Source organism: Myodes glareolus, chromosome 2 (assembly GCF_982192425.1).
Source record: "Myodes glareolus chromosome 2, mMyoGla1.1, whole genome shotgun sequence".
NCBI classification, from domain to species: Eukaryota; Metazoa; Chordata; class Mammalia; order Rodentia; family Cricetidae; genus Myodes; species Myodes glareolus.
In genome coordinates, this window is record NC_142027.1 from 9821018 (window position 1) to 9834973 (window position 13956).

Consider the following 13956-nt stretch of genomic DNA (forward strand, 5'->3'; position numbering starts at 1 on the left):
GATGTTCTATACTAAAGTGCTGTTTGCATGCAAATAGGCTGACCACAAATTGCCATCCATGCAACCACAGGCAAATTGTGATTCTAGGAGCAGCATTCTAATTTGCAACTCCCACGCTCTGCCTTTTTGAGAGTGGATCTTGATAATGTAGCCTAGTATGTGGTATGTAGCAGGGAACTTTCTTTTTAGCCCCGCTGCCCTCGAACTCACAGTCCTCCTCTCTCAGACTTGAAGAATGCCAGGACTACAGGCACTCCATTCCATGCTCTGTGTTTTATTGACCCACAGTCTGTTGCTTGATCTTCTGGCTCAGTTGGAAAAGTACAGTCTAATCCCAATCTGGAAGGTTTGAGCCACAAGAATGTCTACATCGAATAGCACGGCCTTCTTGAGTAGCTCTGCTATCTAGTTTGAATTATTGTAATTCACTGAAAGTTAGAGAAATTTATGTTTAATTCAATCCTTCAAGTGCCGCTTAATTTAATACAAGTAGCTTAACGGTTTGGGCTAGGATAACATACCAATTTTTTTATTTGCTTTTTTTAAAGATTTATTTATTTATTATGTATACAACATTCTGCCTCCATGTATGCCCACAGGCCAGAAGAGGGTGCCAGATCTCATTACAGATAGTTGTGAGCCACCATGTGGTTGCTGGGAATTGCACTCACGACCTCTGGAAGAGCAGCCGCTGCTCTTAACCACTGAGCCATCTCTCCAGCTCCTGTTATTTGCTTTTTAGATAGTAGAGTTGCAATGAAGATGTGAATTTTATGCATCACAAATATTTCAGTGTTTTTTAAAGATATGGGCTGAGTTTTTGTTGTTAGTGGTTTTTCTGAGGCAAAGCCTTACTTGTCTTGAACTCCCTATGAGCCTCCTGCTTCAGCCTCTTAACTCTGGGTGAAGGTGCAGGGAGGCACCATGAGCTCTCTGTTCATTTGTTAAACCTAATTATCTCATCATTAAGACATTAGAAATTTAACAATGGTTCTAAAAATATCAAATATGTAATTAGCATTCAGATTACCCTGGTACCTCAAAGATATTTTCATGAGAATAAGTGTTTATTGTTTATTGCACTTAACCTTGTTTAAGATTATGTTCTATGAGCTTATTGATATAACATGTTCTCTAGCAGGCAAAATCTGAAAGCACAAATTCTAATTGGTTTTAATAAATAAAACCCGGAGTCAGATATTAGGGAACGAAAGCTGAAGGATCAGAGAAGCAGTGTGGCCAGCCACTAGAGAGACTTTTACCCCTACCAATGCTCAGACCCAAGGGGTGATCCTGTCCTCAGACTGCATCCACAGACTGCACTGAGCTCCTGTCTCCTCCCATTTTATATTCCTCTCTTCACCCAGCCATATCCTTTCCTGTCTCCACCTCCTTAGTGCTGGCATTAAAGGCATTGGACTACTTGTTAAAACAGACTGCATCCACAGACTGCACTGAGCTCCTGTCTCCTCCCATTTTATATTCCTCTCTTCACCCAGCCATATCCTTTCCTGTCTCCACCTCCTTAGTGCTGGCATTAAAGGCATTGGACTACTTGTTAAAACACAAGCAAAATATCACTACAGCCTTCAGATATTTATTAGTGTTAGCGATATGAAGATACATTTGAAATATACATGTAAAAAGTAATAAAATACAGAGGAGCTAGATTAATTTGTAAGGCGGCTCTATGTGCTTAGGAACCTATATTTTCTTTTTTTATCTTTTTTATTGTTTTTATTGCACTATACATATTTTCCCACTCCCCTCCCTTCCCTCTTCTACACACTCCCATGACTCACACGCTCCCAATTTACTCAGGATATCTTGTCTTTTTCTTCTTCCTATTTAGATTCATGTGTGTCTCTTAGGGTCCTCTTTGTTGTCTAGGTTCTCTGGGGTTGTAGACTGTAGGATGGTTTTTCTTTGTTTTGTGTCTAAAAGCTACTCATGAGTGAATACATATTTGTCTTTCTGGGTTTGGATTACCTCACTCAATATTTTTTTTCTAATCTATCCATTTGCCTGCACATTTCAAGATGTCATTTTTTTTAACCACTGAGTAGTATTCCATTGTGTAAATGTACCACATTAATCTATATTTTCATGCTTGAAACCTAAGAAAAACATTAGACCCAAATGAGTGCTAGAGCTAACTGCGGCATGGGAAGAGGAGTTGTTTCCTTTAAATAAGCCCTTGTGGGACTTAGTTACTGTTTATCCCTGGTATATGGTGGCAGTCATACCTTCGAAGCCAAGGTTTGCTTTTGCTTGTTTTTAAACATGTGAACTACAAAGGCAGAGGCCTGGTTGCCATAACTGAACTGCTGAAAATCTTGATCACTCAGAATCACTCCTAACACAGTGGGCTTCTTGGACATCCGGACCCACTTGTGGTTAGCAGTCAGTAACTTGTGAAAAGAAAGGTTTGTTTTCCCCACTGTTTTGTTTGTTTAATAACCATCATCAGTAGGAAGGGGAAGGCAAACTTCTGTACAGGAGATCAGGTGCAGTGGATGCTGGGGAAGGAAAGTGAGCTGTGCTTCTGTATCACCTGTTCCCACCTTGATTCTGCTCATGCTCCTTCCTTTCCTCTTGTTGACCCTGCCACTGAAGTCTTGGCCAGCAGTCACTTAGCAGGCCCTGTTCTCCACACCTTCCTTCCTGTGCCCACCCTCCCTCACCACACTTGAGATTTTCTAGGCTTTACTTAGGATCGTTAAATGCCATCTTTCGCAATGAGGACATTGGGATTCTTTCCTGGGAAGGGAAAGCTTTTTGTAAACTGTATTGTGTTCAAGTTAGCAAAACATGCTCCTTTGTGTTGTAAGCTCTCGGTTTGGGTTTGTTTTCCTGTGAAGTGAGTGTCTAGTGCAGGGGATGTTCAGTGTCTCTTAGGTTGGTGTCACACTGAGGGGTGAAAAAAAATCAAACTGGCTTCAATTGCTATTAGTATACAAGTGGCAAACTATAGAATAAAAGGAAAGAGTTACTTTTAATTGAGTGATAAGGGCAAAACTCCAGGAAGTGCGTTTAGCTAAGATTGAAGGATGGGTAGTATTTGAGAACAGGAAAATGACTAGAGGCAGTTCCAGATGGAGAGACACGCTGAGCAGAGGACGAGGGGAACTCAGGGCGTGTGGACAGAGTTACGCTTTGGAGCTGAACCCGATGTGCCGGGAGGTCCTGAGAAGGAAAGGAAAACAGGAGAATTGTGCATGGTATTTTCAAGTGCTGCATTTCATATCAAGGTCATACACATATTCTAATATGGTATAAATGCTATTATTCCAGACAGTCTCTTCATAGTTGAAGATTCGTATATTATTTTCTAAAATGGGATTATCAGGGAAGTGGGACAGTGATCACCAGTGCCCCTATATCATCTGTTTTGGAAACTCGCATAAAATACAGAAATCTTTTTCTCCACTTAAATGCTCACCCCAGCTCTTAGTAGTCTGAGGCAGGAAGATGATGAAATCAAGATTATTCTGGGCTACACAGTGAGACTGTCTCCGAAAATTAAAATTATAAAGGGAAAATAGGGTATTGTAAGAATTTGTCTTATTGATGCCATTTACAGATATTTATCTAAGTTTAGGAAGATGGAACAATTTTAAACATACAGAAAAGTTGAAGTTCAGTTAAAAAAAAAAAGGATATTTTCTTACCCATTTGAGAGTAGCTTGCTGACATGATACCCTATTACCCCAGATACTTTACTATCTATTTCCTTACATCCTCTTGCGTAAAAGTATACAGTGGTACTGGCCATTGCTAATGCTCAGACCCTGTTCCACTTTACCAGTTCCAGCAATGCTTTTTATGTCGAAAAGATCCAGTTCAGATTTGTACAGTAGTCAGGTCTTAATCTCCTCAACTCTAGAAGAGCCGTGGTCTCTGACACTGGACCCTAAGCCTGTGACGTGAAGAGCAGCAGGTGCTGGTGTTGACCAGGATGCCCCTCCTGGCTGTGTGATGCTTCCGCTGTCCCCCAGCCTCAGCAGGGCTATTACAGAGTCATACTGGCTTTTCCCAGTCAGGTGGTAGTTTTCAACTGTCTCATTACTGTTGGTATTCTCTCTGGTAACTGACAAAGGTAATGGTTTGCCAGGCATGTCTTTAGGCTTTTCCCCGCCTTTTATGATTGTTTTGAAGACTTTGAGATGATAAAAATGCCCATTTCCTTGTGGAACTTCTAGTCTATAAGCCTATTTGGGGAGTAATAACGTATTGTTCCCTTTGTTGCTTGTATTCTACATTTTTCAGTACTCTTGAACATGTAACAAGGGACCCATTCTAAGTACAAGGGCAGGAGTAGGTAGTTCTTTCAGGACCCCCCAGTGTAGCCCTGACTAGCCTGGGACTGTGGAAACCAGATGACCTGCCTCTGCCTCCCCAGTGCAAGGATTAAAGTATGAGTCATCACGCCCAGCAAAGCTCCATTCTCTCCAATGCTGGCTCCTTAGTGGCCAATTTAAGCCAATTTCCTTGTAGGTCAAATGGAAACTGTAGCTTTGCTCCTTAGGTTATTGTGAAAATTGAATAATGCATGCAAACACCTGGCTTGTGTTGCTGTCAAGATAATCACGGAGATAATGAACAAGTACTTCAGCAGCAATGCCGTTTTAAAGTTGCTGGCTTAGCGTAAAAGGATAACAAAACCTCTGGCAGGAACAGTGCAGTCTCATCTATTCCTTTCCTTTAGTCTACGTGTGTGTGTGTGTGTGTGTGTGTGTGTGCGTGCGCGCGCGCGCGCGCGTGTGTGCGTTTGTGCTCTAAGAAGATAATTCCAAAGAACAGATAGCTAAACAACTTGGCATTTGCTTGCATATTTGAGCTAGATGACAGTGTAATAGAAGGATTGTCATTGGACCTGAGCTGGTATTTATTTGGTGTGCAATTGAGGAGAAAGTAGTTATTATTAGACAGTATTTCTTGATAATTTAAGTTACAGAGAGACTGTTCATATGGGAAGGGAATGACTTTGTATTAAATTACATTTGCTTGTAAACTCCTGCTGGCTGCTGTCATTGAACCAAATGATGAGTGCTGCTGACACTAATACATCAGTAATTCCTACATTACCATGTCAGTAGTGATGTTTTAGATTCATATAGCATGTAGCCTATGGAATACTGTAGAACTATCTGACCTGAAAACCACATCTTCCGCCAGGACAAATAGACTGAGTGTTTTGAGCATCTGCTTTTTTGTGTAGTATACATACTTTTAAAAATCAGTCAGGTGGTGGTGATGCACGCTTTTAATTCCAGCACTTAGGAGGTAGAGGCAGGTAAATCTCTGAGTTTGAGGCCAACATGGTTTACAGTGTTAGATAAGTGTTCTTCCACTGAATAAACTCTCAGCCCCACCCATGGTACCCTGAATGAGGAAGTACAGTATTTTAAGAAGGCAAATCTGGTTTCCTTTAGAAAGCAGAATTCAACTTATGTTGTAAAATTTTATGTTTGTATTGAACATTAGAAGAAGTTAGATGTAACTTCTGTAAACTCATGGAGCAATATCAAGGACATCAAGGAATATGGAGTAAGACACTTTTAGTGTCATGCTAAAATTCTTCCCCACTCCAGTTTCGTACTGGTTAGGGAAAGGCCACACTTAATTATGAACATATTAGAGAATGTGATGATAACTGAGTCATTTAGCCTTTGCTGTGCTGCCAGCTGAACACAAGTCACTGAATGGTAAAAGTGAAGTTTACAAGGAAGAAGCTTGAGTGGATAGTCTGAAGAGAAGCAGATCCGGAGGTTAGATTCTTTGTAGAACTCTGGGGAAGAACTTTAAGGTAAAAGAAGAGTGTGTAATCCAAGCGACTAGGACTGTTAGGTAAACGGAGACTGAGAAGAGCCCTTTGCCAGCAGTGGAGATAGACAGGATCTGGGGAGGCTGGAGCCATCTGCTTACTTGCTACCTAGAGCAGCACACGAACCCTGCCAAAGGTTCCGCAGTTGTGCAGTGTGGACAGAGGGCAAGGTGACCTAGCGGGCCAGGCAGCCAGCTGCTGGAGAGGCGGGAGTAGGACAGGAACCTGGTGGGTTTCTTTTTGAATTTCACTTTCCAATGTGTTACTTGGAATTTTTTGAAAGACTAGATATGATTTATTTTTCTTTGGTTCTTTGATAAATTGTAAGAGTGTATCTGCTAAGTGTTAGGAAGGTTTTTCCTTTAAACTTTGTGGATATTTTTGTTGTTGCTGATTTTTCTTTCAGTAGACTAACCATAGAAGCCTGCTTTAGGGAAACTATTGTTTAAATGGTACTTATTAACAAGATAACATCAGCTTCTAGAAGGAAGGAAGGCAAAGGTCAGTAAAGACTGCCCCACTGCTGTGCTAAACTTTCCTGTCAACCAGTGATTTACAGCATTGTACCTGTTTATAGTGATATATCAATTGTGTTTTAATAAATAAAACTTGCCTGAAGACCAAAACGCAAAGCAGCCCCCTAGTCAGTCATACAGACCAGGGAGTGGTGTCACACACCTTTAATCTCAGAACTCTGGAGACCGAGGCAGAGCTCTGTGAGTTCAAGGCCACCCTGGGCTGCACAAGATTGAATCTATCTAAAAGAGAAACAGAGCTCACACAAAGGCGATCCCAGCACTTGGGATCACATGTCTTTAATTCCAGCACTAGGGAGGTGGAGACAGGAACTATATGGCTGGATGAGAGAGAAATATAAAGGGCAAAGAGCAAAGAACTCAGTAGAATGTGGAGTCTGAGGTTGGTGGAGAAAATTGTAGGATTACCTCTTTCTTTCTTTCTTTCTTTTTTTTTTTTTTTTGTCTGTGCCTTGGTAGAGGTAAAAGGTCTCTCTAGTGGCTTGACCACTTTGCTTCTCTGATCTTCAGCTTGAACCCCAATATCTGTCTCTGGGTTTATATTATTTGTGCTATACCTGTTTATTCAATTTCTGTGTTCAGGCACTATTCTAAGTGTCAAGGATTAAAGGGTGAATAAGACAGGTCATCAGTGAGAAAAGATGAACTACTTAGGTGGTTGGAATTATTTAACTCCAGCAAGAAGGCTGTATCACTAGTTGGAGAAAATGCCTAATATAATACACAGGTGTTAAGGCCCCATTGCTGAAGGCAATACCTATATAGAACATGGAGATGTGGAGCTGGCGCCTACATAGAACCTTTATCTTATGTTCCAGTGTCTTCAACACAGAAAGATATTATGCATATTATCAAAAAAGTAATGTAAACACCAAACCAGCCACCATTATGTCTGTCTGCAAGAGATGCTAGGGTAATGGTGGCACAAAGCCTGTGGGAGCGACCAACCAATAACTGATTTGACTTAAGTCCCATTTCACGAGATCTAATCCAGAACCAACACTGCTTGGATGACCAAGAACCTGAGACTAATTAGCCCAGGGACACAGGGGAAAACCAAATAATACTGGTCGAGAGAGAGAGAGAGAGAGAGAGAGAGAGAGAGAGAGAGAGAGAGAGAAGAGGAAAAAAATTAAAAAAGAGTGTCACATTTTGAAATTTTGATTTCAAATTCTGGCTTTATAGCTTTATAAATTCTGATATTTTGAATTATTATTTTTAACAGCATCTGCAGAAAAGGAGGCAATTAAAAGTACATATACCAAAGTACTGGATGCATACGGACTTTTGGGAGTTTTACGATTAAACCTTGGTAAGTCTGTTATTCAGTGTGACTCATCTACTTCGCCATTTCTTTTTTATAACCTTGAAGGTTACAGAGACTGCCTGCATATTATTTCAGACTCAGTATCTGAGCTTTAAGTGTTCTATATCTTTTTAACACTAATTAAGCTAATCTTTTAAAATTTTTATTGACAATGAAAATTTTATGTAATACATTTTGATTATATTCACCCCCCAACTCTTTCCAAATCTACCCCCCACATTCCTACCCAACCAAATTTCTGTCTGTCTCTCTGTCTGTCCCTTTCTACTCCACTTCTTCCCTCCCCAACTACTTCTCTCAAACTTATGAAGTCCAGTTTGTGTTGGGTAACTACTCTTGGATGTGGAATTTATCCTGGAGTATGGTCAGTATACCAGAAATTACACCATTAAAGAAAATGGATTGTGCCTTTCCCAGCAGCTATCTGAGTCTTGGTTAAGAGCACTTGCTGCTCTTCCAGAGTGCCCAGGTTTGGTTCCCAGTACCTCATGGCAGCTCACATAGATACATTCAGATAAAACACTTTTATACATGCAATAAAAATAATTAAGCTAACCTTATATGTTTCTTTCTTAGAAAGACATGCAATATTTTTAAAATCAAAGGAGAGTGTCTTGTTGAAACACATTAGCAGAAAATGAGAACAATCCCTTTGTCTGCTTTCAGCACTTTAAGGAATAGGTGTGTGGGAAACCCTGATTCCCTAGTATACCATGGAAAAGGCATCTGTTTTAGATTCAGAAATGTCTGCTATCTAATATTCTTTTGTAACTTAAAATCATTGATTTTTATGTGTGTGAGTGTTCAATGATGTCATGTATGTCTGTGAATGACATGCTTGTAGCCTGCTGCATCAAGAACTGTTGTGAACCACACCATGTGGGTGCTGGGTATCAAACTTAGGTCCTCTGGACGAGCAGTGGCTCTTAACCACTGAGCTGTCTCTCCACCCCTGACTTAATGTTACCATAATCTTCAGGATAACTTTTTTGATTAGCAGTTTGTCTACATAGGCAGGTATGCCTTGAAATGTGGTCCAGACACTGCACCTGGTTCATGCTTTTATTGGTCTGTGTGAGAAAGTAAGCTTGTACTATTGTGCATATACAGCGCATGGTTTTCTTCGTTGATGAAGTCTGTGAAACTAAAAGAAGAAAAGAAAATAAACTAAAGGGAGGATTTAGTTATATAATAGATTTTTATTGTGATTCAGGCACCTTTCTTATTGGGTGCTGCCAAGAGCTGATGGAGCATTTGAGCAGTACTGGCCTATAAAATGGAGATTCGTCATTTGTTATTAATTTATCATATGCAAAAGACTGTCCTGGACTGTTTACTATTATTGTTTAAGTAATTATGAAATAAATGGTTTAATCACCTTTCACAGGGGATTATATTATATGTTGGCCATGCTAGCATAATCAGTTTAATCTTGATAATAAGTAAGAAATCTTTCTGCTTATGCCATTGCCTGTGCCACTAACTCTAATACCCAATATCATGCCATTTGCTGTAAAAAAGAAAAAAGGTAAACCACAGAAAGTCTGAAAGTTTTCATGACCTGATTGCTTTATAAATCGTCACCAAGGCCTGTGACATATGCTGTCGCCTTCAGCTCTCGGGTTTCTGTGCCATTTTAAAACTTCACCATTTACAAAGATACTGGACATTCATTATCTGAGTCTCCTGTCCAAGGTAAGATTTTGAAGGCAGCATTTTTTTCAATAAGTTTTGTAGCCTCCGTTTAAGTTTGGAAATAACTTTTTAAATGTGACATTGTCTTATTAATGTCTTAGTGTTTGGCATACTGAATGTATTTAGCTGAAAATATTTTCTCCCTGAAAGAATACCTCTAGTTGTAAATTTAAACATGTTCATGATAAGTTTAGAATAATCATAATGGTTAGGCATGGTGGTACACATCTATAATCCCTGTTTTTGGTAGGCTGAGGCTAGAGGATTGGGAGTTTCAGGCCATCTTATGCAGTAAGACTGTTAAAAAATCACAACATAAGATTTTAAAGATGGAAACACAGGAAGAAGTCAGAAGAAACTATAGAGCTTGAAAATGTTGGTGTTCTGTCCAGTAAAATCTTTGGTTTTTGCAGGTGATACCATGTTGCATTATCTGGTCCTAGTCACTGGATGCATGTCTGTTGGGAAAATTCAAGAATCTGAAGTTTTTCGAGTTACTTCCACTGAGTTTATATCACTTCGAGTTGATGCTTCAGATGAGGATCGCATTTCAGAAGTCCGAAAAGTTTTGAACTCAGGAAACTTTTATTTTGCGTGGTCTGCATCTGGAGTCAGCTTAGATCTGAGTCTGAATGCACATCGCAGCATGCAGGAACACACAACCGACAATAGGTTTTTCTGGTGAGTCTGTGTCTCTTGCTTCCTTTGTAATTATGTACTGTGGTAGCTCAGGGATGTGAGGCGTAATGTGTTCAACAGTGGCTCTTTTTGGACAGATGGACATGGTTGATTGAGTGTGCACTTTTTTTCTGCCCTGAGTCCGCAGCAGAGTAGGGCAGACACTTTGATGGAGTGGGAATATAGTATGAAGCCCATTTGCTGCTCTTCCTGATCTTGACTGAAATGTGCTTAAATCTGCTTATTTGTGGAATCTGTAGTGTAGTTATATCACTCATTTTGGTCTTAGTTCTGAGATCTCATCTCTGACATTTTCATCATTCTAAGCAGTGTTCCCTTATTTTTAATGTGAAGATTGTAAGTAGTTGATCCTCTTTCTTTGTTGGTGCTGGGAATTGAGCATACTTTGTACAAGTAGGCAGGGGAGCCCTTCTCTAGCCCAAGTAGATGGTCTCAGTGCAAGAGTAGCAGGCTCTGAAGAAACAGTGTACTGGGACACAGTCTAGCACTGTATTAACTAAAACTTGGGTAGGTATCTGTCACCAGAGGTTTTCTCCCACCCACCAGTTCCCGAATATCCACTCTAAGGCTTAGTATTAATTACAAACTGTTTGACTGATGGCTCAGGCTTATTATTAATTAGTTCTTGCAACTTAAATTAACCCATTTCTATTAATCTATATATTGTCTCATGGCCATGGCATTACCTAACATCTTGCTTCTCTGGTGACTGACTGCTGGCATCTCCCTGACTCCACATTCTTTCTCCCTCTCTCTTTGCTTGCATTTTCTGCCTAGCTCTGTTCTGCCCTGCCATAGGCCAGAGCAGCTTCTTTATTAACCAGTGATAATAAAACATATTGACAGCATACAGGGTCTGTTACTTGATGCTGCTGAGGTGCCATGTTATAGGTAAGCAAAGATGGTGAGCAGAAGCTAGTGATGATGGCATGCACTTTGTCAAGTCCAGAGATATGCTTTCTAGGGTGAAGCCTTTGCCAGCCCTGTGTGTGTGTGTGTGTGCGTGTGTGTTTTCTGGTGGGAAACACTGGAGCCCTCTGAAGTAAATGATTATAATCTTGGGCAGCTGTCCATACCCTTTTGTTCCCCACTTATTTCTGTCCCCAGTCTTAGAGGGACAGAGGAAAACTTTCTATCACATTAGAAATCCAAGCAGGTACAATTGTGTTTACAAAATTTAATTAGTAGGAATAATTCTTTCTTTCTTTTTTAAAATTAAAGGTAGAGATTGGGACATGTTTAAATCACTTCCTGAAGAAGTTTGTCCAGTGGTTAATAGGTTGAACTTTTGTTTTGCTAAACATTGAAATACTTGAGTTTAATTTTACCTAGAAAATTGGAAGCTTTTAGAATTCACATCCTTGTAGCTTTCTCTGTCTGTCTTTCTTTTTTTCTTCCTCTCTCTGTCTCTGTCTCTCTTTCTTTCTTTTTTTTTTTAAGATGCAATAAGCTTTGTAGCCAGACTGCCAAAAACTCTCACAAAAACTGTAGTTTTATTTCATTGGAGATTTTAAGTAGTACTGTTTCTTCTGAAGACTTGGCATAAATGTAAATAGAATAAAACATCATTGCACCTAGAGTAAAGGACAGTGTGAACTGACAGCATAGCAAGAACTCTACCTGCATATATATAATGCCTTAGATCCAAGCTCCATTTAAATGCAGACCGGTATATCAGTTGTTTGCTCCATGACATAGCTCTCAGCTGTGATCATTGAACATACTGGGTCATAATCTGTTGAGGTTTGTCTCAGATCAGGGTGAATCATGGTAAAGTATGAGTGCATGCATCATGGGATCAGCTGAATGAGTTATGGTCGTTGACTTTCACATCACCCCGGTGTGGTGTCATCACTCAGTTGCATTCCGTTTCGCTTTGTGAATGGATAGGAAGGATTAGCATGGTACCTGGTCTCCTGGAACTGCATGGCCACACCGAGTGGATCTCAACGGTAGCCTGTTACCTGAAGGGCAGAGAGCTGAGGACTCGTGCTCTTTGCAACTTCGCTCCTTGTCACTGTTGTTAATGACCCTAGGTGTTCAAGAAGACACTGTTACATTTCTGTGGTAAGATACCAGCGTAGTGTAGAACACTTAAAGTCCATTGAGAATGATCAGAGTCTTACACAATAATATTGAAAAGTAACTTTTGAGTTGATGAAGTCATTTGCTGAGTGACATCTTTTTTTAGTAGGTTTGTTAGAAGTTTCCACAGAACCTTCCATGTGTACAGTGGAAGACTAAGGTTCCAATAGCGACCTCTGCAGAGAGTCAGCAGGGTGAAAAGGCTAAGGTGGTGGGTTCACTCCCCCATTCATGCTTTAGTCATTGGGACTCTAAGTATTTTTATCTTTTGTTTCTTCATCATTGGGCTGTGTGTTTGCTTGAATAAAACATTTTTCCCTTCACGTTTGTAAACCAGGCCCTAATACCTCTAGTTGTACAGCATTTAGACTGTGGGTGTGCTCAATGACAGAACCTTTATGTAGCACGAGTGAGGCCCTGGAATACATGACCAAAGCTGAAAAAAAATTTTGGAGACACAGAAAACATTATGCCTTTCTTACATTGTGTGGTACATAGCTACTAGCTATGCCAGCTATTTATTTTGTTTTATTTAAATAGCACGTTTCTTTCATTTACTCTACACACCAACCAATTTCTCTTCCTTCCTCTCCTCCCATCCCCCCTCCTACCTGCCTTTCTCCCTTCCATCTCCACTCAGAAAGAGACAGGCCTCTTATGCCCCCACAACCAGCACAAAGGATAGCACATCAAGCTGAGGCAAGACTGAGCTCCTCCCCCTACATCGAGGCAGGGCCAGGCAACCCAGCTTAAACTTAATTAAAACACAGTCTTACAAAAGTCTTCTATGTAAATCTCTTTGGTAAAGTAGGATGTGTTTGTGTAACTCCTTCTGGAACAAGTCATTTTATGTGTGTGTTCTACGAAGTAGACTAGACGTGTTTTATCAATACCACAATCACAAGTTTTTAGTACAACAGGATATTTTATTTAATAGCCCTGTCTTTAGCATAGCAAATGCTTTGCTTGGGGAACCTTTTAATAATATTACATTAATGTTTTAAAATGTATTCAGTGTTGTTTTATACTCAGTAACCTAATCCACTTTCTTCTTCTTCCCTTAGGAATCAGTCTTTACATTTGCATCTCAAGCACTATGGTGTGAATTGTGATGACTGGTTATTGCGCCTCATGTGTGGAGGGGTAGAAATCAGAACAATTTACGCTGCCCACAAACAAGCGAAGGCCTGCCTCATTTCAAGGCTAAGCTGTGAACGAGCTGGGACAAGGTTTAATGTTCGGGGAACAAATGATGATGGCCACGTTGCCAATTTTGTAGAAACAGAGCAGGTACATAGTGTTTTATATTTCTTACCACATGTTGTGAAAGAGACACAGGAAATATTAGAGTAGCACAGACTTTGAGAGGGAGACAGGAGGTACTGTAGTAAGACTTGTGAGAGGGAGATGCAGGAAATACTAGAGCAACAGACAGGAGATACTGGAGTAACAGACTTGTGTGGGAGACACGGGAGATACTGGAGCAACAGACTTGTGTGGGAGACACAGGAGATACTGGAGTAACAAACTTGTGGGAGACACGGGAGATACTGAAGTAACATACTTGTGTGGGAGACACAGGAAATAGTAGGTAATAGTTTTACCTGACTGTAGATATGTTTTGGTATGTATAATGTTGATGTTCATGGCTACTTATTACCCTTAGAAAGGCTTCCCTAGAACAAACTTAAAGTTTATGTAGTAATTAAGTAATGTGATATAATCAGTGCTGTACATTTGACAATGAATTTTAAAATCTTCATTTAGAGACCAAAATAACTTTATAT

The 13956-nt window shown here is 40.1% G+C and overlaps 1 protein-coding gene across 17 annotated transcripts in view; it reads left to right on the forward strand.

The window, feature by feature from the left end:
• The window catches only part of Synj1 (synaptojanin 1), an 84074-nt gene that overhangs the window by 12303 nt on the left and 57815 nt on the right, over positions 1–13956 (forward strand). For all 17 annotated transcript variants that reach the window (XM_085685760.2, XM_085685751.2, XM_085685753.2 and 14 more), the window contains exons 3-5: positions 7589–7675; positions 9799–10066; positions 13234–13459. In XM_085685760.2, coding sequence (XP_085541886.1) covers positions 7589–7675; positions 9799–10066; positions 13234–13459 — 581 coding nt within the window. The remainder of the gene's footprint in view (positions 1–7588; positions 7676–9798; positions 10067–13233; positions 13460–13956) is intronic.